Source organism: Pimephales promelas, chromosome 12 (assembly GCF_988280905.1).
Source record: "Pimephales promelas chromosome 12, fPimPro1.hap1.1, whole genome shotgun sequence".
Classification (NCBI taxonomy): Eukaryota; Metazoa; Chordata; class Actinopteri; order Cypriniformes; family Leuciscidae; genus Pimephales; species Pimephales promelas.
Window position 1 is genome coordinate 14,087,141 of NC_142780.1, and position 24,194 is coordinate 14,111,334.

The window sequence follows — 24,194 nt, forward strand, 5'->3', positions numbered from 1 at the left end:
AAATAAAGCACCAAAGCTGCATGTAGAATTTTAATGTATTTAATTTTTATCAGTGTTTTGAATTTGATCAAATTTCATGTTTTGTTCACAAGAAGATGTATTAAAAGTTTTACAGCAAAAAAAAAAAAAAAGAAATACAGTTGAAACAGAAAAACAGTAGAAACCGTTTTCAATGTCCTAAATAGTATACAAAAATATAAAGCTTTCCATCATTTTTTTCTACATTGAGAGTTGCACTACAGCACAGGTGCTATAAAATACTGTAATACAGTAGTAGTAATTGTAATAGTAAACACCACATTGTAACAAATCCGTAAACCTTCAGATTATTTTCCTCATCTTGCAACTGAGATTTTAGCCTAAATGTTGGTATCCCAGCCCTGTGTATGTGCTCTCTGCCATGCCCAGGGGTCAGAGAGGTCAGGATGTGTGGTGGATGCGGTGGGGTCTCCGTATGCGGCGACTAAGGCTGCGAGCGAACCGGTCCACAGCAGTGTGTTTGTCTGTCAGCTCCTTCTCTGATATTAAACCATCAATATTCCCACTGTACCACATGACCCAAGCCCCCATAGACATCAACACCAGCAGAGCTCCAGAATACACCAACAGATCACCAAAGTCACGACCACCAATTTCAAGCGGGACGAAGATGCCGATCAAGAGGATAGAAACACCGAAGAGATCCATGACGACTGCGAACACCAAGAGAAACTTACAGTGGGTCAGTCCAATGTGGTCAGTACTAGACATGGTGACTGTCCCTCTGACATGTAGCCTATATCAGAAATGGAAAGAAAAAATATGTAAAAAATCAGCATGACATCATAGACTATTAAAGAATAATCTTAAAAAAAAATCACTATTCTAGAAGGAACACATTTAACATGGCTAGGTTTTAACATGTAAAAAAAAAATATATATATATATATATATATATATATTCCAAGTAGGCTTTATGCACTCTTTATCTGAAAGAACTCAAATCAACATCTAAAGTAAAATAGCTAAAGCACTATAGATTTTTTTTCTTCTTTTTTAAGCTCTTGGTGACACGTTAATTAGCGTTTGTTAGTTAGTTAATTAAAACACAGCTGTTGTTTGTTCACATCGCATTAACGAACGCTAATACATACAACCTTTGATTTTAACAATGTATTAGTAGGCTAACGTTACGTGTTGAAATTAATACCAACTAAAGATCGATATAAGTAGCCTATTGTCCATTCTTAGTTCATGTTAAGGTAGTTAACTAACCTGATTGTAGTGTTAACGATATCTTTTATGTGAGAAGAATTAAATGGGGTGGAAAACAGATCGAGTTAAACTGTTCAACCAATAACCGCTGCTTTCCAAAAAATAAGCAGTTACTAACGATTATCATTCTACTTACCTTTTTCGCGGAAATTATATTCGTTAGCAATACTGACAAGGAAATCATATTTAGATGATAAACATTTTAGTGGTTTGTGTTTTTCCTGGTTTCTTCACCTGTCCCCCAAATAACTTCGACGTCACGCACAGGTGATGTCACATGACACGCTTTAACAGCTGCCATTTTATAGACTACGCGTTTCTTTATTCATTTAATGCTTATTTTAGCGTACGAAAATATTTAATTGCGTTTTAAATTAATTAACCATTCTTTAAATTATATCTATCCATATGTCTATCTACCCACCCACTTGTGTGTGTGTGTGTGTGTGTGTGTGTGTGTGTGTGTGTGTGTGTGTGTGTGTGTGTGTGTTCGTTCGTTCGTTTGTTCCTGATCTGTTCCCAATAGTGGTGTGACGCTGGATGTTGTACCTGGTTTCATTTCAGTGCAACACCATTCATACCGATTTAGTAATTTTTCTGAAAGCTAGAACAATTTCCTTCAAAACTAAACCAAAACCACTTAGGCTACGTGGAAGCATAACCGAGAAAAGATAAGTGCACTTTCACTCATTCAATGTGAATCTCAAGTTTTACTTTCAGAATTAGACTGAACACACATACAGTATTAAAAATGTGCCCTGTAAAGCTTGACACAGGCTATGAAATAAAGCAGAAGCATTTTTCTAAATGATATATATATTAAATAGTTTGCGTATGTGTTTCATAATTTACATACAACGATCCATAGGCTATATCATGATATTGAGAACTTCAAAAAAAAAAAAAAAAAAAAAAAAAACCTGTTTAATTCAGAGGCCCAAACATACAAAAATATGATATGGAGTATGTTGAAATTATGATAACTTGTAAATAATGCATATCAGTTGTCACTCGCTCCCAGATGCACAAATAAACATTCTATCTGTTGTATCATTTGATACATACATTTTTACATATATATATATATATATATATATATAATGTAGGGATAATCAACCAAACCTAATTCAGTCTAAATGTTCTAAACAATATATGAAACGTATGAGAAATAAATAACAAATATATTTATTTCAGCACTTTTGTCAGAGGTAAGTTTATTGTTTCATGCCAGACAGTAGTTAGAGGTAGACCTGTATACTTCAGCGATAAGAAGGCCCCGTTCACACTGCAAGTCTTAATGCTCATTTCAGATTTTTTGCTCAGATCCGATTTTTGGTTTTGGCTGTTCACATTACCTTTTAAAATGTGACCTATATCTGATTCCAATGTGAACTGTTTGCATGTTTCAAACTAACCCACATGCGCAAAAGAACAACGCACTTTACGCAGCACACTGTTGCACTAATGTTCGTGTGGTTATGGAGGAAGTAAGCATTTACGCTTTTATTTCTAAATGTCTATGTAATGGAAGCTGTAAAATTAATGAGCAGGTGATGATGAGCAGAAGAATGAAGAGAAAGAAAGCAAAATTGGCTATTTATTAATTAGCCCATACTAATTAGGACTAACACCACACTCTCCCTCCATTGACTCGCTCCATCACTGTTCTCCATATGTATTCAAGTTTTTAATGTTACTGTCTGTGTCTGTTGTGTCTAGTGCTTATACTCGCCGGTGCATAATTGTGTCAAATATCAGATGCAGATGTCAGAGTCGCATTAAATCCGCCTTGGTTGTTCACACTGTGGACACATTGAAAAAAAATCTGATCTGTATCTGATTCAGGACTACATATGAATGTGGTCTGATTTAAAAAGATCAGATCTGGGCTAGATTTGAGTGTTCACACTATCTCTGAGGAAGTCTGACCTGGTCTCTTGACCCCAAAAAAGTCAGATTTGGGCCACTTTTGTCTGCAGTGTGAATGTCATTCTCACAATGTCTGGATTTTAGTCCTATTCAAGGACACACAATCCCATGAAATCCTGGAGAACCCATCTAATAACCGCATGCGGTGTCCTGGCTTACATCCACAAACTGTGTTATTTTGGGGTGTACACGGTGAAATCACCACTGCATGACCTGTCAGAGAACCAATCAAAGAAAAAGAGAAAAAAAAATGAGTGAAGATCTAAAGAAAACCAACAAAGCAAGATCTGTCATTTTAAGTCAAGTCATGAAAGAAAACTGTTAAACACTTACGCTTGCTGCATTTCTGGCATCTGAAGCAGTTTGGGAAATAGTTCATGTTGTCTTGGTACGTCCCGTCTGAACATTTCTCACATTCAGATTGCATGCCTCTAGAGCATTCCTTTATCAACTTATAGCCTGAAGACAAATACATGACAGATGAAGAGACTGAGTCTATATACGTCTCTGAAAACTTTATGTTTGATTGTATTGGTTCAACATTAGAGACACCGTACCTGGAGCACATTTGTCACAGCAGAACCCGTCACTCCAGTATTCATTTTTAGAACAATCCCTTTTACTGCTGACACTGCGCTGCCCCGTCACAACGCCCACGATCTGTGGGAAAGGTTTATTTTTCAGGAAACTCAACTTTCGGTCTGATGTTGCTTAACTGAATGATGTCATCACATTGACCTTTAAATATTTATAATGACTGCACATATTTGTAAAATGCGTTTCCAGTGACTCACCAGTAATATCAATATACATGGCAGGAGTTTCCTCATGTTGTCCTTGGATGTGCTATATGGTTGTTCAGTCATTCATTAATAATAATAATAGGCCAGCCAAATAATACTAATCATTCTGTCTTCAGATTTCTGGGAAAAGAAAAATAGATTTAATATTACATAGCCTATTTCAGGAGATTCTGAAAGAATAAAGACATGTGAAATTATATATTATATTGTATATATATAATTATATAATTATAATAATTATAATTACATATATATATATATATATATATATATACAAAATATATGATTCAGATAACAGAAATGTTCAGTACCTGCCACAACATATGTTAAATATAAACAGGCTAAATCTTTCATCATGATCTTTAAAGTTATTTGTATTTATCAAGTTAAATGTTACATGTTGTTTGAGATATTGAATATAATTAGCTATGTCTTAATATAATATTAATATAATTGTAAAACAGAGAGAAGAGCATGATAACTTTACCTCTGTTCCACAGGATCTTGTAGAGTTGCTCCTTCAAGAATGAAGGAAGGAATTCCCTCTTATAAGACTAGTGAGATTAGTCATCATTTCTACGTAACCACAACTATACAATTGCTGCGGCTAACAGTGATAATAAAACAGGTCCAGTCAGATTTAATCATCACTGTCAAGAAACTGAATAGAAGAAAAAAAAACTTTCCTTGCTGGGTTGTTTCAATCCAAATTCGGGTGAAATATGGACAAACCCAAATGTTTGGTTAAAACTGCAATTAAAAAAATGTACAGTTGAAAGTAAAAGTTGAAGTTGGGTTCAAATTTGAAATTACATTTTTAACCAATATTTGGGTTTGTCCACACTGTAAAAAATATATTTTCACGATTTGTAATCACAACAATTTTTTCTTTTGTCAAATCAACTTAAAAAATGTATGTAGTTCAGATAACATAATATTTTGATTTTCTGATGCTTAAATCAATTAACTCAATTTTTCCAGTTCAATGAACTTAAAATTTTAAGGCAACCAGGTTACTTCATTTTTTAAGTTAAACCAACAATATTTTTTCCAGTGCATATTTTACCCAAATTTGGGTTCAAACAACCCAGCATTGTTAAAAAGAAGAATTGGCATGTCTAAGCTGGAATAATTCAAACATAAGTGAAACACACCTTATTTGACAAATTGTTTAAAAAAAAAACAGTCATGAGGCATTCAAAAATGTATATTTGAAACATTGCGAAATATAAAAAAAATATTGCTTTTAAACATTGGTTCCACTAACCTTGTAAACTTAAATATTTGTGGTCATGATATGTGGCTTATATATTAAATATTAATCAAATATCAATTAAAATTATTAACAGTGTAAAAGTAAGTTATTCATTTTGACCCCAAATATGGTAAGGCGTTATAACTGAAGTATTCCCCAAAATCCCATATTTTCATATTTCTTACACTTCAAGCCAAATGGAATGTACAGAATAAGCCATAATGTGACTTATTCCAGTAAACCACTGATCATAAAGGGAAGTTAATCTTGCAGTAGTGATACCACAAGTGCCAGTGATACACAAGTTTCCTTTTTAGAAATGCTGACTAAAGCCAGATCTTTGGGTATTGTGGATCACTGGTCTCGTGAAAATTTGAAAATTCATAATTATCTTCCCATCATTGTATATGGATGATTTTGTATGTCGAGGTCTTTGATGATAATGACAGATGAAAAACACGTGTTTCAGTCAGCTGTGAATGAACACAATTCATTTCAGTTAAAACCTGCCTTAGCCCAATTGACTCTAGCCTGAATGTATGTTTTATTATGTTCATGTTTTATCACTTGTTTAGGCTACTCAGCTAAAATAAAAATAAAAATATTAGAATTTTGGTCAGGGGGGACAGAATTTTTTTAAAATAAGAAAAAAATAAATTTTATATAATATATAGAGACTCTTGTTCAGTAACCATGAACTAGCTAAAAACAAAATATCTAATAATGACTATAATAATGACTAAAGTAAATCTGTGAATTATAATGAGAATGCATAATCTGAACCATTTTTTGTGAGTGTGTGATATGCAAACATCCTAAAAATTATGCTTTTTTAATTTTATTTGTGAAAGCATCTCTTGAATGTTAACATCTGACATAGAATGTTTTGGATAGGCTAGTATTAAACATGTAGTAGCCTACGTGTGCATTCCGGGTAGCCTACATTCAGGATGGAAGCACCCTGAAAAAATCCCATAACCGTTTTCCACGAATTTGTGATGACGTTCGTGCGTGACGTGATATTTCCGACAAAGTCTAATCCCTTTGTAATTTCACCCAGATTTTTAATCAGTTAAATAGACCTACTACTACTGTACTACATATAATATTATACTACTGTGCATTTTGTGACATTAAAAAAGCATCTTATCAAGGCTTTTATTTTGAACGTGACGATTGTAAGGTGCCATAAAAGTGACTTCCTTCCCGTTGTTTTTAGTGCTGCCGCTGTGGGTAATTTTCTTGTTATTGTTCGCAAGCTGTTTCTTTCACAAACACAAACACAGACAGATGACAGTGCACTGAGACACGCTTCAATTACATGACAGGAAAGCGCGCCCACAAGCGAGCAACGGTTTGTAACTTACACGTCATCACGTGACACAATGCTGCGCTTAATAATGTATGTTTTTGTCTGGAACGGTATAACGTTAACAATTAGCCAGTTTGCTAGTCATCATAATGCTGACCAAATGGTGCATTATGCATGCATCACTACACTAACCATGTTTGGTATTTTAAGAAGAATGCACCCCTTGTCATGTCTTGTTGTTAAATGTTTTGATCATGGATGGTGTGTGTTTAAGTGAATGAACGTTAGCTACTGACTGTTTTACTATGTTGCGTGCGTGTTTGAGGGAAGACAGATGCTGGTCATCTGACAGCTCGTTAGATATTTCATGTTATATCATCATGTACGTGATGTGTAGCCGCATGCGCATCTGCATTTGATCCTCTGCAGATAAAATAAAGTATAGATGTCTTGAGTATTTTGGGCTGACAGACCCTCTCTGTGTCTAAACTCAGATCATAAACTGAACAGACGGAAATATGAATGATGCGGATTCAGCCACGAGGAAGCACGCGAGTTCCCGAGAGTTACAGAGTGAGTGCACGCGCTCTAATCGCAGTTGGTATTTATTGATGAGCTGTGAGTTATTTCCCAGAAAAATAATGTGCATCCTTCGTGTTTTTAATCTCATTCGTCAGCACCCAAGAACGAGGATTCCTATGAAATCTCCATTCCCTTTGAAGACAACAACTTTGAGCAGCAGGGAGGCTTCTACAACCAAAATGACCAGAACTTTGATGGTCAGTTCAGTTGAGTATCACTTCTTTTGAGTAAGCTGTGAGTGACCCACTATGTACACTATCTATGCACTTGTCCTTTAACTGTTCACACGAAGTACGATGACTGTACCAATACATTATTAATATAAAAAAAGGTTATACATATTAATGATAATGACACCGTTAACGATATCACATTTTCACATTTCCGGGTTTCTCGGAAGAAGAAGTCGTCATAGTTGGGTATTTTTTTTTTTTTTTTTTTTTTTTTTATTATTGCAAATGAAAACAACAGTATACAAAGTATACAAAGCATACAACATTAATATTACCCTTGCCAGGGGGTATCACATACATTCAAACAAATTGTAAGTAATACAAATATTTCTCGTTTTCATAGCCTTTTTGTTCAAAGAACCACTAATTAATTTTATATATGATAACATATCACAATAAAAATGTTTAAATGCCGGTTTTTGTTTTATATATTTGCATTTGTGGATATAGAATTTAGCTTGCACAATTAGTAAATTTATAATAAAAAACATATCTTCTTTACTTTGTTTTCTAAAAAAACAAAACACAACATTTTCCCACTTCAATGTAAAGTCCTTGTAAAGTTCTTTCATAATAAAGCTGCAGAAGTCCTTCCAGAAGGTTGTGGAGTGTGTGCAGATCCAAAAAAGGTGCTGGGTGGTCTCAGGGTGATTTCCGCAAAAAGAACAGTTCACATCAATGTCCCTTTTGAATTTCGTCATATAGTGGTTAGCAGGGTAGTACTTATGGATAATTTTGAAAGAAATTTCCTTGACTTTGTTAGTAATAAAAAACTTATTGGGAATTGTCCATACTTTTTTCCAGTTAATATCATTGACAAAAGAATTCCAGTATGAAACAACATATGGGATAGATATCACTTCTTTCTGAAACAAAGACCGTACATATTTATTGTTATTTCTGGAAGAGGTCAGACAGATTTTACCTATATCTGAATCGATTGGATTATAGAAAGGAACAGAAGAGATATTAAAATCAACACTTCTAAATAGCATTTTGACACCAGAAGGTATAGCATCATATACTATTGCATATTCTTTCGGTGTGGCTGGAAACTTATAGGTGTTTAAAAATTCTGTATAAGACATAAGTTGTCCATCACTATTAAACAGTTGAAACACTAAAATAATCTGTTTCTCAATCCAGTTAGGAAAAAATAATGACTTATTCTTATATAGAATATCTCGGTTGTTCCATATAATATATTTATGGGGAGAAAAGTTGTGCTTATATATGAGGAACCATGCTAACAAAACTTGTTTGTGAAATAAAGAGAGCTTTTCCGGTATTTTGTCTACATTGTAATTGCAACCTAATATGAAGCTCAAACCACCAAATCTAGAAAATATAAAGTTAGGAATAAAATTCCAAATGGAAACAGGATTTTTAAGAAATTGTTTGGCCCAGTTGATTTTAAAAGTATTGTTTAGAGTATCAAAGTCTAACACATTTAGCCCACCATGTTCATAGCTATTCATTATAACACTTTTCCTGATGTAATGTGTTCTATTCTTCCAAAGAAAATTAAATAGCATACAATCAATATCCTTACAAGTTTTGTTGTCTACATGAACAGAAAGAGCAGCATATGTGAGTCGAGACAAGCCTTCTGCTTTTGAGAGCAAGACTCTCCCTCTCACTGTTAGGTCTCTCTGCAGCCATTGATTTAATTTGGTTTGTGTTTTTTTAATAAGCGGTGGAAAGTTTAATAAAATTCTTCTCTTTTCATCTTTACAAATGATTAAGCCTAAATAATTCGCTTCCTTTTGGCTGGGAATCTTACAAATATTCTGATCCTTACAATCTTTGACAGGTAATAATTGACATTTGCTTAAATTTAAGGTCAAGCCAGAAGCTGTGGAAAATTCTTCAATAATTTTTAAGGCAATAGGCACCTGACTGGCATTCTTAAGAAAAATTGTCGTATCATCAGCTAGTTGGCTGATGCGTATTTCTTTACCTGCTATGTTAATACCTTTCATGATGCTATTAGAGATATGAGAGGCAAGAATTTGCATGCAAAGTAAAAACAAATAAGGGCTGATTGGGCATCCTTGTCGGATCCCACGTTTAAGATTAAATCTTGACGTTGTACCATTTTTCATTCTAACGGAGCTATTAGCATTTGAATACAGGGCAAAGACAGCATTACAGAACATATCACCAAAGCCAAATTTTTTAAGAGAGAGAAATATGAATTCATGCTCAATAGAATCAAAGGCTTTGTAGAAGTCTAAGAGAAGGATAAATGAGTCATCCTGTATCAGATCGGAGTAATCCAAAATGTCAAAAACAAGTCTGAGATTATTAGAAATATGCCTATTCTTCATAAAACCAGACTGAGTTTCGTCTATAATACCATCTAATACATCTTTTATTCTTCTGGCCAACACTAAAGCCATAATTTTATAGTCATTGTTTAAAAGACATATTGGTCTCCAATTGTCAATAAAAAGCGGATCCTTATTAGGTTTTGGGATTAGAGTGATGAGGCCTTGCGTGAGACTCGATGGAAGAGTACTCCTTTCAATACTTTCGACAAATACTTTTAACATGAAAGGTGCTAGTAGATCAGAAAATGACTTGTAGAATTCTGATACTAGACCATCGTTGCCAGGTGATTTATTATTTTTAAGAAGAGCAATAGCTCCAACAACCTCTTCTTTTGTAAGTGGACTGTCACAGTAAACCCTATCAGTGTGTTCTATCATTTTTACATTATTTATAGAATTGACAAATTTAGTCGCTATATCTGCATTGTATTTAGACTCATATAGTTTTGAATAAAAGACATAACAAAATTGGGAGATGCTTTGGGCATCATCAGTGACAGTGCCGTTTATATTTAACTGATGAATAGTATTTGTCTTGGATCTGTGCTTTTCTAAGCGGAAGAAATAAGCGGAGTTTTGTTCGCCTTCGTCATAGTTGGGTAAACTTCTATTGAGAATGAGGAGTTGACGTCATTTTACAGTGCCCCTCCCCTTTCCGCCATGTTGGTAGGATTCCCACGGCAAAACAGTATTGATTACGTGTGTTTTTAGCTCGGTAGTAGAGGAGTTTCTCGCAATACCGCACTGTTTTACCATGTCTGGAAGTAACTGCTGCGTTAAAAACTCCTCCAGTAACTCACACGATACATATGGAAAACATAGGAACAATGGAATTAAGTTTTTGGGGTTACCGAAATTGACACAGCAGGGAGAGTCTGATCTGACGAGGAGACGCGGATTGCTGGGTTTGCTGCTGCCTTTAGTATACGATTTTCACTATTTGCTGTGCCTTAACGAACATATGCAAAATTGTAGTTTGAGTGCCTTGTTCATTACTTTTTTATTTCATTGAAATAAATGTTTGGAACAACTTGATATGGCTTAACAATATTTATTGAGAACTGAAATATATAGGCTATTTGGACAACATAAGTTTCATGGACAACATAAGTAATAATAATAAAATAATAATGTTATTAGTGCAAAAGAACAAATATATTGATGGTGCTTCTCCAAATACAGCTGTTTTGCACTTTGTGTGAGTTTGTTCCAGTAAGGTCTCTTTTCTTTCGCCTTATCTTTTAGCATTGCTTTACTTTCTTCCTTTTTTTCTCACATTCTTAGATCTGTCTCTGTCCTGCCAAAATAATAAATGCGCGAAAATTTAAGAGCTCTGGAATGTTTAGTCGCGTCTATGGGTTCTAAAGGCGTTGCCCCTGGTAACCGATAGCGTCTCCTACCATCATGGCCGACCGGCTCAGACCCCGCCCAAATCGGCACGTGACTCCTCATTCTCAATAGCGGTGAATGAGAGAATACATACATATATTGTGTTTCCTTTTGCTCAAAATTGCAAAATAAAATAAAAGTTTACGTCACTCCCAAAGACGCTGCGTTAAATAGTTTCTTGTAATTTAATTGATGAAAAGGCAATATAATAAAAAGTATGTATGTACATGCATTTAAAAAAAAATGTAAATAGAAAAAACTGCATGCTGATGGTCGTTAAAACGCGTCATCACTTCAGAATTTTTTTTCCACCAATCAGAATCCACCTGACTTTAAAGAGATTTAAAGAGGCAGCCATCATAAAGCGTGCGCTGATAAGTAATGTCCATTGGTGTTGACTTTAATATATTTATCTTTATAAGGGCCTATACTAACATGAATATCGTTCCAAAACTATAAAGGCCCATTCACACCAAGAATGATACCTGTAGGCTATAACTATAAAACCAATGTCCAACACCAGTGTCCAAACCAATGTACAATACTGTTGTGTCCATCATAATCACACACTGCAATTATGTCATCTGTTGCTGGATTCTGATTGGCTGTAGATGTTTTTAATGTACATCAGCTGGAAAAAAAAAAACATTCTGAAATTAATACCAACAATATTGTTTCTCTTCACCATTATCCCTTTTACTGTGGTGTAGGCTTCCCTATTCTCACAGGATTTAAACAATTATTAAAACTTTATTGTTGTAGATATCATTATAGTTTTTGTCCCTGGTGTGAACCGTCCACAAGTCTTTTAGTTCATCTGTGGTACACAAATTAAGATATTTTTTAATGTTCTCTCATATTGATTTTTAATATTGAATGTCATAAGTTCTGGCACATCAAGCACACACAGTTAAGCTTCTTTGTTTGCCATATTTAATATGCCCTATGCACTGTATGTGCGTTAATTATATGAATATCTTTTCTTCATATAATACAATTGTGTCTCTTCTGAAGACTTGAATTAAATTCCTATGGATTACTTGTACTATGTCTTTTTATACATTATGAAGAATGAAAGTTTAACTTGAGAGAAAATTAATAATATCTTCATTTTGTTTTTCGAAAATTATGGGTTTGAAACATCATAAGCGTGAGTAAATTATGACTGAGTTTTCATTTTTGGGTGAACTGTCCCTTTAAGTGCTGTATGTGTGACGATATTTGCTTATGTTGTGATACAGGTAGTGATCCGCCAGCACCGAGCAACTCGTATCTGTTGATCACTAACTTGCGGACACAACTGCAGATCTCGCTGGAGAAAAATTCATGGCTGCAGAAGCGCATTGAGGACCTGGAGGAGGAGCGGGACTTCCTGCGCTGCCAGCTCGATCGGTTCATCTTCTCAACCAAGAGTCAGGAAAGCAACGGTGAGACGAGGAGAGAAGAGACAGAAGCTGTGTCCCAATTCAAAGGCTGCTTCTTCAAATGATGTAGACATCGTAGAAGCCCGCAAAGGTTGAAACGGGTGTTGTTAAATGGCACTGTCTAGCTCACAGAGGACTGTTCTTGTTACCTAACAACTGTTGATAAGTGACAGTTACTTTTTTGAAAGTTGGATTCAGTTGTCTGGAAAAAAAAACAGGGTTCACAACTTGCCTAAATATATTCACCTTGGTCTAGTTATTTACCAAAATGATGTAAAAATATATAATCGCATCTTAATAAGATATGTCAACATTTAAACCACTTTAAATATTCTTATCATTAGATATTCGAGTAAATTGAAACCTAATTTAAAGGTGCAATTTAGACTGAACACGTAATACACATATGCATGACATCAACATTTTCACACATTCCCGTTTTTGTTGGGAATGTTTAGATTGTAGACTATAAGGGCCCTCAGCATTTTCAGGTGTAAATGAACGGCCAAAACGCTTAAAAAGGTTTAGTTTTAAGTCGAAAATGGTGTCGATGTCGTAGAACCTCAAGAAAAATTGTGAATGGAGTGGGGTCATAGGTCATTTGAGTAATAGTGTAATTTTCACAAACTTAGTTTGTGTTCCTGTAAAACAGATGTTCATGTACATTTTCTTGTGATTGTATGCTGCATAAGTCAGGCTGGGTATTGATACAGATTTAGCGGACTAAAAGAGTGAACCTGAATTTCTTTTTTCCCCGGTAGGTAATGATTCCAGGAGTTTTTCTTGGAGGAGGAGAAGAGAAAATGATCGCGGTAAAGTGTTATTTTAGTATTTATATGCTATTGCAGTTTAATATTTTGAAATTGTTTATTTTTACATTTTAAATTGTCTTTTTTTTATTTTATTTTTTTGTGTGTAATTTTATGTGCTTTTGTGGTCCCACTTTATATTAAGTGGCTTTAAGTACTATGTACTTACATTGAAGTTACTACTTTGATACATTGGACTTATTGTGTACATACATGTTTTTACATTGCACTTATATATTGAAAATACCTGCATGTAATTACAACTGTAATTAATTGATGTAATTACATTTGTAATTACACAGTTGACCCTTCCCTCACACCTTAACCCACCCTGATACCTACCCATACCACCACACCTGTCCCTAACCTTACCCATATCACACCTCAATAGCAGCAAAAGTGTTTTACAATAAAACCTGAACACAATATTACATTGTACTTATTTTCCTATGTAAGTACAAAGTACTTAAAGCCACTTAATATAAAGTGGGACCGCTTTTGTCTTTATTTTTCCTTTTTAATATTAATATTTTTGTTTAGTTTGAATTGTATTTTTTTTCCAGTTAGTAATTTTATTGCTTTTAGTTAAAATGTTTTATTCTAAAATTATATATATATATATATAATTTATTATATTTATGTAATAAATATTACATTTTTTATATATATTAAATGTTTCTAATTTAATATTTATTTTATATATATATATATATATATATATATATATATATTAAATATAAATGTATTATATATATAATATTAAATGTATTAAATTAAATGTAATATATATAATACATTTAATGTTTTATATATATATATATATATATATATATATATATATATATATAAAATTACAGATAAATTTAATGCTATTAAATATATATATATGTAATAAATATTACATTTTTTATATATATTATATGTTTCTAATTTAATATTATTTATATATATATATATATATATATATAATTACAGATAAATTTAATGCAATTATATATATATATATATATATATATATATATATGTGTGTGTATATATATATATATACATAATTTCATTCAGCTGTATTTCTGTTAACAGAAATGTTTTATTAGTTTTAATTATAATAAACCTGTGAAGAACATGAATAAACCCTTATAAAACACTTTAATTATTACAAGATGTTCCTTCTGGCCAAAGTCTGTTCTGTGTACGGTAATAGGAGAGTGTTTTCTGTAAAATATAAAGATCAGAATCAACAATAATCATTAACTTTTCAGATCAACAAGCAGAGAGCCAGCGGTTGGCAAACCGTCAGTCATTCCAGCAGAGGCCAAACCAACAGACTTCAGCCAACTCCAAGGCCTTGAGCTCTGTTCCCGGTCCCGTCAGTGCTCAGATGAGTTCCATGTTCGGACCCCCCCACCCTCAGCCGCTCCTGCAGGCCCACGGCGGCGGCAGCACCAGCAGCAGCTGCAGTAGCAACAACAGGTCCCTCAATGAACTGCAAGGTGTGTCTGAAGTGTGTTTAGTTCATATTGAAGGCTATGAAAAACGAAGTACAGTGGCTGTAACCATGTAGGTTAGCTGACGCACTTGGAAGCTACTGTATATCGATATAAACGGTATCGCCTCATCCCATATAGTTCATAAAAAAATCTCGATATATTTTACAAACACGATATATCGCCCAGCTCCAACGTTTTTGCTCGACATCGACATTGTGGTTGAAATAATCATGCCTAAAATTAAGAAAAAATCATATTTGGTTCATTTACTTTTGTTTTAATTTCAGCAATCAACATTCGGCATAATTTCCCTGGATTTAATGTATTTTTGTAAATAATGTGTTGTGGTTCACTGATCATCAATGAAGAATTTGTGTCTGGTGATCAAATCTTTTGATGTAAAGCTCAAGCTAAAAATCTAAATTAAAATATGAATAAAAATATAAATTTTTATACTCAACTAAACATTGTAATTTTAAACAATGTTATGAAATGGAAGGAAATAGTGAAGGCTACTTTGGCATACCTTCATGTATATTATTTAATGTTTAATATTAAGAGATTAATATTTTTTTCTAAAATGTCACCTGAAAATATTAATATTTAAAAATAAATGGGCGTGTCTAAAAATTTGCACTTTATGTCATATAAGGACAACATTTCTGTAATTAACACATTTTATATGATATTAACTCAATAATCTGTCAAGTGGACATGGCTATTATTTGGCTTTGTTAATATATGACATCACACAGTACCGTTCAAAAGTATTTTATGGAAAAAAAAAATACAGTAAACAATTTAAAATAATCATTTTAATTGTAATTTATACCTGTGATGCTGGATTTATATCATTTTCAGCATCATTACTCCAGTCAATTGTACTGTTGCTTTTGAGGAAATGCAAAAAAAATGCATATAGAGCTCAAAAGAACAGAATTTATTTTAAATGAAAATTATAATTATCTTAAATGTCCCTTATTCAATTGAACGAATTTAGTAAAGATATATTACGACGCCTGACTCAAGTACATCTACTTGTGCTGCCGCAGAATCCCTCTCTCTTCTGGGAGATGAAGAGGATGACTATCTCGAGGATAGTTACCTGGAGGAAGAGGAAATGATGTCAGGAGAGGATGTGATAACAGACAGCATGTCCCTCCGGAACATCGGCGCAGCTGTAAGACCCTCCGGCAGTCATCCCGCTCTGAAGAGGAGGAGGGTTTACAGAATCGCCAGAGGGAGAGAAAGACAGAGAGGTGAGTGTGAGCATTCAGTGTGGAAACATGACCGGTTAGTGATTTTTCTCTTTCTGAAGGCTTGTTCCTCTTTCTCTTTCTCTCCTTTTTGCTGTTGTTGCAGTGAAAGATTCAGCAGGTGTATTGTTCCGCTATAAAAAGATCCTGGTGACATACCAGAGGCTAAAGAATATGTCCAAGGCCTTCCAGATCCATGGTGTGGATCGTAATACGGTGGCCTCGACCACACCCATTGCTGAGCTTCTGCTGGTGGCTCCAGAGAAGGTGGCTGAGGTGGGCGAGTTCGACCCGTCTAAAGAAAAGCTTCTGGACTACGCCCGACGCTGTTACATCGCCCTCGACCCACAGACTCTCAGCAAAGTGCAAGCTCTGAAGAAGAACAACCTTCTCCTACCCATCTCATACAGGTATTAATACATGCATACATACAGGCGCTTAGCAATCGTAAGCCCTTTTCACACAGCAAATTACAGTAATAATATCTGAGCGAATTTACGGTAAATGCACAAATGTGCTGTTCACACAAGCAACCGCGTTCTTTTTACTGGCAAGATCACACATCATTACTAAGATACCAGTAAACTCTGTAGAAATCATGTTACATGGACTTACTATAGTATTAACTGCATATTATGCATAATTACATTCAACTAAACCAAAACCAAACACTAATTATATTCTAAGTACATGTTTTTAATTATAATTACTCAGTGTATAATTACACTGTTACAAGAGCAATTTTAATAAAGCTTAATAAATACCTTAATAAAGTGTAACTTTTTCTTTTATTTTTTACTTCTGAATGACAGGCATAAGAGGATGTTCACACAGAACTCAGTTTTGCTCTTAAAAACATGATACGCATTATACGCATTAATATAGCACTGCAGTTACTATGGTACTAGGGGTGTAACGGTTCACAAAATTCACGGTTCGGTTCGATGCGGTACGTTTCCAATACAGCAAACAGAAAGAAATGGCAGAGAAATTTCCTTGATTTCATTTTTTTAATTATACTTTTATTAAAACTAACATCATAAAGTAGGATATTTTTTAACTTTGAGCAATGATGGAGCTATACTTGACTTTTCTTAGGAGCATATAAAACAAAACAGCTCTTTGGACAAAATGAAATGTAATATTTTAGTAGTTATAAACAAAGGTTTATTTTAGTTTAGATTAACATTTGAGGGCAGCAATTGTGTTCATAATGTCAAAATAAAACCGACGTGATGTTACTTGAAAGCATTATAGCCTACTATTCCTGCCAAACTTACAGATAGTAGTGTTAAACACTAAATCCATGGTGATGTTGCTGATCTGTGGACACTGGATAGTTCACTCATGGCACAGTTTCTTCCTGGTTTCCACGTCAGCATGGTTTGATTCGTTAATAACGGAGAAATGTGAATGTTTCTCACTAGATCTCACAGCGATGTTGTTACTTCAGTGGCGAATGGGCTTAATGCCCAGCTGCGCTACTTCCTGAACTTCAGCCAGCTCCTTGTTTCCTGTCTGCCATTACTGGTCAAATTGATTAATTCAGGTGTACCTGACCTCAGTAGTCATGGCAACAATAATCAGACACACCTGAATTAATCAATTTGGCCAATAATGGCAGACAGGAAACAAGGAGCTGGCTGAAGTTCAGGAAGTAGTGCAACTGGGCATATAGCCAATTCAGATGTTTTCTTTACTGGATTTGGCTGTGTAGTAACAGTGCTGATGATCAAGATCGGCTCGCGCTGCATTGGTCCAAACTGATAAACGGTCCGTCAACCACACAATAACGAGTAGCTGAGTTTCGTTCCGCTCACATTACATTTGCCATTTGATGTTGGGCAATGTTGTGGTCACGCCAGGCGTCTCTTACATTATGAGCGCGCTAGCCACGCGCAACGTGCCTACATTTGAAATAACAAAATTTTGGTCGGCAGGAAAAATGGTGCAACGAACTGTTCGGTTTAAAAATGTGTACCGAAAGCCTCGTACCGAACGGTTCAGTACGAATATGTGTATCGTAACACCCCTATATAGTACACAATAGTAATTGCAGAGTGGCAGTACTGATGAATGGAAATGAAGGCAAGGTCTCAAACGTGAGATTCAGCACTAAGGTCAGACGTCTGTCTAGCGCATGTTTATATTATGTCCATTTCTGACAGAGCTTTATGATTGGTCAAAAGCAGACTTCTTACATCAGAATGTTCTGACCCCGCATCTGCTCATACCGAATACACCGCTTCATACCAGGAACTTACTGGTAATAGTATTTTTTAAAGGTCCTGCTCACACATGTAATTTGTGAAAGGGGGTATTGGAACACTTAAAATGTCCTTTTTACACATTTTCTAATATAATCATTGTACATAATTAATAGCCTAAGTAGTTAAAAATGAAAAATATATCCAGCCGATAGCGATAAACCAAAAACTGTTCTCATGTTTAAAATTGCAGATATTAATTTAATTTAAATCAATTTTTCTAGATAAATAAAAAATAGCATACTAAAATTAAAAATTATAATTTTAAATGTTACAAATAAACTTAATTGACAGTATAGAAAATTTATATTAATTTTTGAGATTTGCTAAATATGTATTGTGTTTTTAAAGATTACCTTTGCTGCCATCCAACGCTTAAAGTTAATCTTAATGTAAATAATGAAAGTAGTGGAAATTAACATGCACAATTTAAAACTCGTATAAATATAAGTATTATATAAATATCCAATATGAACAGGTACTGACAAAGAAATAAACTAATAATTTAAACTATTTGCTGACTTTTTCTTACTGTTACTATCTCTGCCCTCTGATTTTTATATAGCTTTATGAAAGATGTATTGTCATCAGTGGGTTTGATCAGGAAAAATGAGCAGAATAAATTTGTGTAAATCATTCATATAACCATTCCTAAGTTAGATACGAGCAAGTTTCAGAAAAACACATTCTTACAAATACATAAGGTGCAAAATCCTATATCAACAAACACAACTTTCATAAGCACATAAAAACTGACCATTGGATTGTCTTTTTTTTATGCTCCTTCAGGTTGAAAGGGACGGATAATCGATAATTGGAAGACTTCGTGGAGTGATTCTCATCCTTCTGTACAGTGAAACCCCTTCACTATTTTAATGTACCACAGAACACACACCTACCATCTCAATCTCCACATCGTGCTGTTCAGATCCACTGTGCTCTGAACCAAGTCTACTATTATTACCTCTGTTTCCTCACTCATAGAGATAGATGCTCACTGCTGCGGTTGGGCTGCACACTTATGCTTTCAGGTTCGCTATTTTTGGAAGAGAACTTGGTTCTCAAACCCACAAAATGGACTTCATAGTATCTGTTCAGGGGTGCGTTTCCCAAAAGCATGTTGGTAACGCTGGAACTTGGGACCATAGTTGCTGTCGGGAAACTCACCCCGATTGATTGTTGCTATGGTTGAAGCTAGGGATGCTAACGATTAATTGAATCGATAGAATGGTGGATTAAGCAAAGCCATAGACATATACACTAGACGTCACCTTGGCTACGGCAGTTCATTGGAACGAATGCGTCAATAGAGCCGCCAATTTTGAAACAGGGGAGCCCCTCCACTTTAATGCAACAGCGTCAATGTAGTAGACACAGGTCTAACGCAAATAAAATCACCATAAACCATCATGAATGCGATTTTTCTTGTTTTTTTGGTTTGTTCCAATGGTCAGACATGTATTTATCATTGATTCCAGAAATTTTTTTTTTTTTTTTTTAAACATTCTTCCTAGTTCAGATTTCATCCGTGAACATCATACGCTGCACAAAAGTCCGCCACCATCAATGAATTCGACGTAAAGGCAGAGATAGCTGCTTTACCTAGCTACTTCCTATGACAAGACCCCTGTTCCAAGATGGCGGCAGTTTTGACGCATGCTTAGAACCCCAAGGTGAGGTCTAGTGTATATGTCTATGAAGCAAAGCGATGTAATCGGATCCTGAAAATCCTATAGCTTTAGCCTAGCAACATGTCATGTCACTCTGTGACCTATGCATTGTCCTATGTGGGTCAAAAGCATCAAGTGTATAATGGTTGCACGTGCGTCGACGGCTTTGTCTCTAACTGAAACAGATATGCTTGTTGAAACCTTTTCAACAATACATAATACAAGTGTATCTGTTATGTACGATGATTTTACAAATAGCATTTTCATTTAAAGCAATTTGCCATAAAAATAGATCACTTATATGTCAGCAAACTTAAAGGCAGTAAGTGATGGTCATATTCCCTATATTCACCTATTTTGTGTTGGTTGAACAAGTGGTTGTTAAGTGACGTGATATTTAGTAGCGCCCCCCGCTTCGGATTTAAGAGGTTAAGGTTAACGCTTAATCGATTAGTTGACTGTCACTTTAAACAAAGTTCAATTTTGGGAATTTATGTAAATTGACGTCCCTAGTTGAAGCTCAAGAAATTCCCTTCAGTTAAACATCAAACTGAAATGTCCAGTGACGACATCAGCCCTCTGTGCTGTGCAGCCCTATAGCAGTCGGCCTATGTGTTGCGCTGAAGTTCTCGGTTGGGTCATGTCATGTGATCCACTCAGTGGTCCCAAGTGTGTGTCTTTGTTCTCTGTATCTCATAGCACTTACCTGACAAACTGAAAGACTTTTGGGTTACACTTTATTTTGATGGTCCCCTTTAGACATTCTGTTGACTATAAGTTACACCTACAGATGTGATGTGACGGCCACAGACCGCTGCTTATGGCACACATAACTGGAAACACTTCAGTTATCAAAGTCATCTGGCTGGTTGAATTCTACAGGATGTCCGGGAAACGTGTGTCGCGTTCTTTAATGGTCTGTCTGGAAACACCGTGAAGCCAAACTAGAGCCAGACCGATAAAGGGTTTTGAAGGCCGATACCGATACAAATATTTTTTGGTTTTAAAATCTGATATTCCGATATATCGGCTGATATTTTTATTTTTTATTTCAGAAACGCACAACAAAACATTAACAGATTTTCCTAACATTAGTTATTTGTAGTTATGTATGAGTTTTAACTGAAATAATATGATAATGCATTTTAAAAAGAAACTTTTATTGTCACAACAGAACAGACTGATAGTGGCATTAGCTAGCTTTGTGGTTAGCTAGTGTATGATGAGCCATAATTTAGCAATGGACCAACTCAACGAGTGTTGCCAACAGGGACGGTGTAGAGTGCCCTCTGGTGGACAAACTATACAACTCCAACACTCATGACACTTATTTTTGAAATAATCATTTATCGGCCATTATAACTGCCGATACCGATAGTTTGGAAAATGCCTAATATCGGCCGACAATATCGGCCTGGCTCTAAGCCAAATCCCCTTATGGAAGAAGAACGCCGTCATGTTTATCAGGATCAACTAAATGGTCTTCAATGAATAATTTATTTGATGCATGCCGGTCTGTTATTGTAGGGACATCGACTTACGCCGCTAAACATGACGTGGAACAAAACAAACTGTGATTCGTTGCTTTACATGTCAGTCAGATGACCTCTGGGTGGTCGTTGGCTAATGAAAGCTGTGATGGAGTCCAGAACTTCTGCCGTCAGTCTGAAGATCTGGCTACGCGAGACTACATGTCAATTAACTATCATTCGATTATTCTTTCAGTATTAGGCTACATTCAGACTGCTGGTAAATGTGGCCCAAATCCGTTTTTTTTTTCTTCACATGTGACTCAGATCTGTTTTTTTTTGTCAACAGCACAAATCACATGGAATCTGATTCAATCTGGAATGGAATCTACCAATGGAATCTGTTAAATGTTGGTATCAGAAATGGGCCACATTTAAAACAACAATAGCTGCGTTTCCGTTACCCTTTAAATTGCGCAAATTGAAACTGCGAATTGAAAATACGCCCAATGAAAACTTCCATATATTGCAAAAAAAGGTGGTTTTTCAGGCAATTTGCAAAAGGGATATTTCACAGAACTGCAATGGAAACAGTTTTTCCGCATTTACAGTTCACATGGCGTACGTAAAATGAGATGTTTGGACTGAAGACGAGACCGTTCTTTATTAAACTCATAAAAGACAAAAGAATTACATGAATACTGGATTCTAAACAACAAAGAAATGCCACAATTTATCAAGACCTCGAAGCAGATTTGAGGGAGAATCACCCAGAAACACCTCTGCTCCCAAGTTTAAGGGGCTTTCCTTGCCATTAATGCTTGGATAACATGACTTAGTCTCCTTCGATTAAAAATAATGACTAGTGCGGTGGCTGATGTGTAAACTCACCAACGTCCTTTGCCATGATTTTTGGAATGACATATTCCAAAAAGAGAAATTCTGTCACACAACGCTGATTAATGGACACGGTGTTATTTTGCAATAGTTTTTTTTTATCGACATTTTGTTTTGCGCAAATCTGTAATGGAAACCTGGCCAGTGTGAACAGCGGATCTGAGCAATAAATTGGAATTGAGTGTTAGTTGAAAAGGGGTTAGGATTAATTGAATAAGTTGACATACAGTTGCAAAGTTGCTTATAGTCAGTAGAAGTTTTAGCAGATATTAAGCTGTCTACTTATACTCTAATGATAGTTAGGTGACATGTAGATGCAACGTTACTTGCGTTAAAAGAGATGATCGAAAAGTTGGATTTACTAAAACAGTGTGCACACAGACCCACGCACTCCTCCCGGTTTAACACTGTGCGACTCTACACAAGCGGCATCTGTATGTTCACATTAGGACCACATTGGATTTGATTTGTGGAGTGTTTGTGCATGTGTCTCCCTTAATCAAGCCCTGATTCCTATTAGACGACACTGACTGTTCAGCATGTGAAAAGTTTAAATAGTGTAACCTCAGTGACGATACATGTTAAAACAGTTGGTAATAGTTCTGGTCTAGTCTAGTTCCGCATAATGGTGTGTGTGTGTGTGAGGTGCATCAGTGAGTTCCTGTCTCACGTGGTGCTGAAGCTCTCATGAGTGTTTGTCGAATTCACTGTGTATGTCTGGACGCATGTTGGGTGTTTGTTAGTGTGCAGCGAGTTTGAGATTAGACTATTCATGGCTCCTTTGAGCACATATTTAAAGCTCCAAGTGGCTAATAAAAATGCCAAGTTTCTCTATCACAAATTTCCTATTCCTTACCATCAGATAATGTTTTCAGGAACACTGTAATACGCTTCAGTCTGTTAACGTTAGTTAATACATAAGTTGTCACCTAACTAAATTTGAAGAATAATATTTTGAGCATATATTAATGTAGGTTAGTGTTAACTTGTAAACACACTTTTATCCATGGTTCATTTTTGCTCATAATACAACATTTAATGCTAAAAATGTTTGTGGAAAATAACGTTAACCTATTTTGCCCTTTTACAAGTTCAAGTTCAAGTTCATTTATTTATATAGCACATTTAAACAGCCGCTCAGACAGACCAAAGTGCTTTACAGAACACAGGATTAAAAACAAAACAACAACAACAAAAAAACATAAAAGGCAGCAAAGCTACAAATAGCCTTGTCAGGGACCCAGTTATAACCTAATAAAATACTTAAAAGGAGATCAGTATGCTAAAGAGAAAAGGTGGGTTTTCACCAAAGATTTAAAAATAGACAGGTTTGGGGCCGTTCGGATCTCTAGGGGCAGGGTGTTCCACAGACGGGGCCCTGCCACAGCAAAAGCACGCTCCCCTCTGCGCTTGAGTCTGACACGAGGGACTACCAGCAGAGCCTGGTCGTGGGATCTTAGGCTTCTGGATGGAGTATAGGGATGAATAAGTTCGGAGAGATAGGCTGGGGCTAGGCTATGTAGCGATTTGAAGATAAATAGTAGGACTTTAAAATCAATTCTCTGCCGGACAGGTAGCCAGTGTAAAGACTCAAGAATTGGAGTGATGTGGTCATATTTGCGAGAGTTGGAAATGAGTCTAGCCGCAGCGTTTTGGATCAGCTGAAGACGGGCAATTTGAGAAGCAGATATCCCACAATAGAGTGAGTTGCAATAGTCGAGCCTACACGTGATGAAAGCATGAACTGCCATTTCCAGGGTTGTTGGAGTAAGAAAGCCTTTGATTTTAGATAATAGACGTAATTGGTAGAAACCGGAGCTGACGA

The 24,194-nt window shown here is 35.4% G+C and overlaps 2 protein-coding genes across 6 annotated transcripts; one reads left to right on the forward strand and one right to left on the reverse strand.

Moving 5' to 3' along the window:
• Nucleotides 1–23: 23 nt before the first annotated feature.
• On the reverse strand, nt 24–4,592 carry tmem238b (transmembrane protein 238b). Its single transcript, XM_089117533.1, has 6 exons — nt 4,474–4,592; nt 3,978–4,106; nt 3,741–3,843; nt 3,517–3,642; nt 3,252–3,396; nt 24–775 (listed from the first exon to the last, which is right to left on the reverse strand). Exons 2-6 carry the CDS (start codon nt 4,047–4,049, stop codon nt 421–423), a joined length of 801 nt encoding a protein of 266 aa, XP_088973659.1. The 5' UTR covers nt 4,050–4,106; nt 4,474–4,592; the 3' UTR covers nt 24–420.
• Nucleotides 4,593–6,214: 1,622 nt separating this feature from the next.
• Nucleotides 6,215–23,196, forward strand: ccdc106a (coiled-coil domain containing 106a). Of its 5 annotated transcripts, none has more exons than XM_039694424.2 (9): nt 6,215–6,474; nt 7,048–7,126; nt 7,231–7,341; nt 12,332–12,517; nt 13,276–13,326; nt 14,583–14,813; nt 15,863–16,069; nt 16,173–16,476; nt 19,123–23,196. In XM_039694424.2, the coding sequence occupies exons 2-9, from the start codon at nt 7,072–7,074 to the stop codon at nt 19,145–19,147; spliced, it is 1,170 nt and encodes a 389-aa protein (XP_039550358.2). In that variant the 5' UTR covers nt 6,215–6,474; nt 7,048–7,071; the 3' UTR covers nt 19,148–23,196. The 5 variants fall into 5 exon arrangements, with proteins under 5 accessions (XP_039550358.2, XP_039550359.2, XP_039550356.2 ...); XM_039694425.2 differs by having other exon boundaries at nt 6,215–6,470; XM_039694422.2 differs by having other exon boundaries at nt 6,216–6,595.
• The last annotated feature ends 998 nt before the right edge of the window (nt 23,197–24,194 follow it).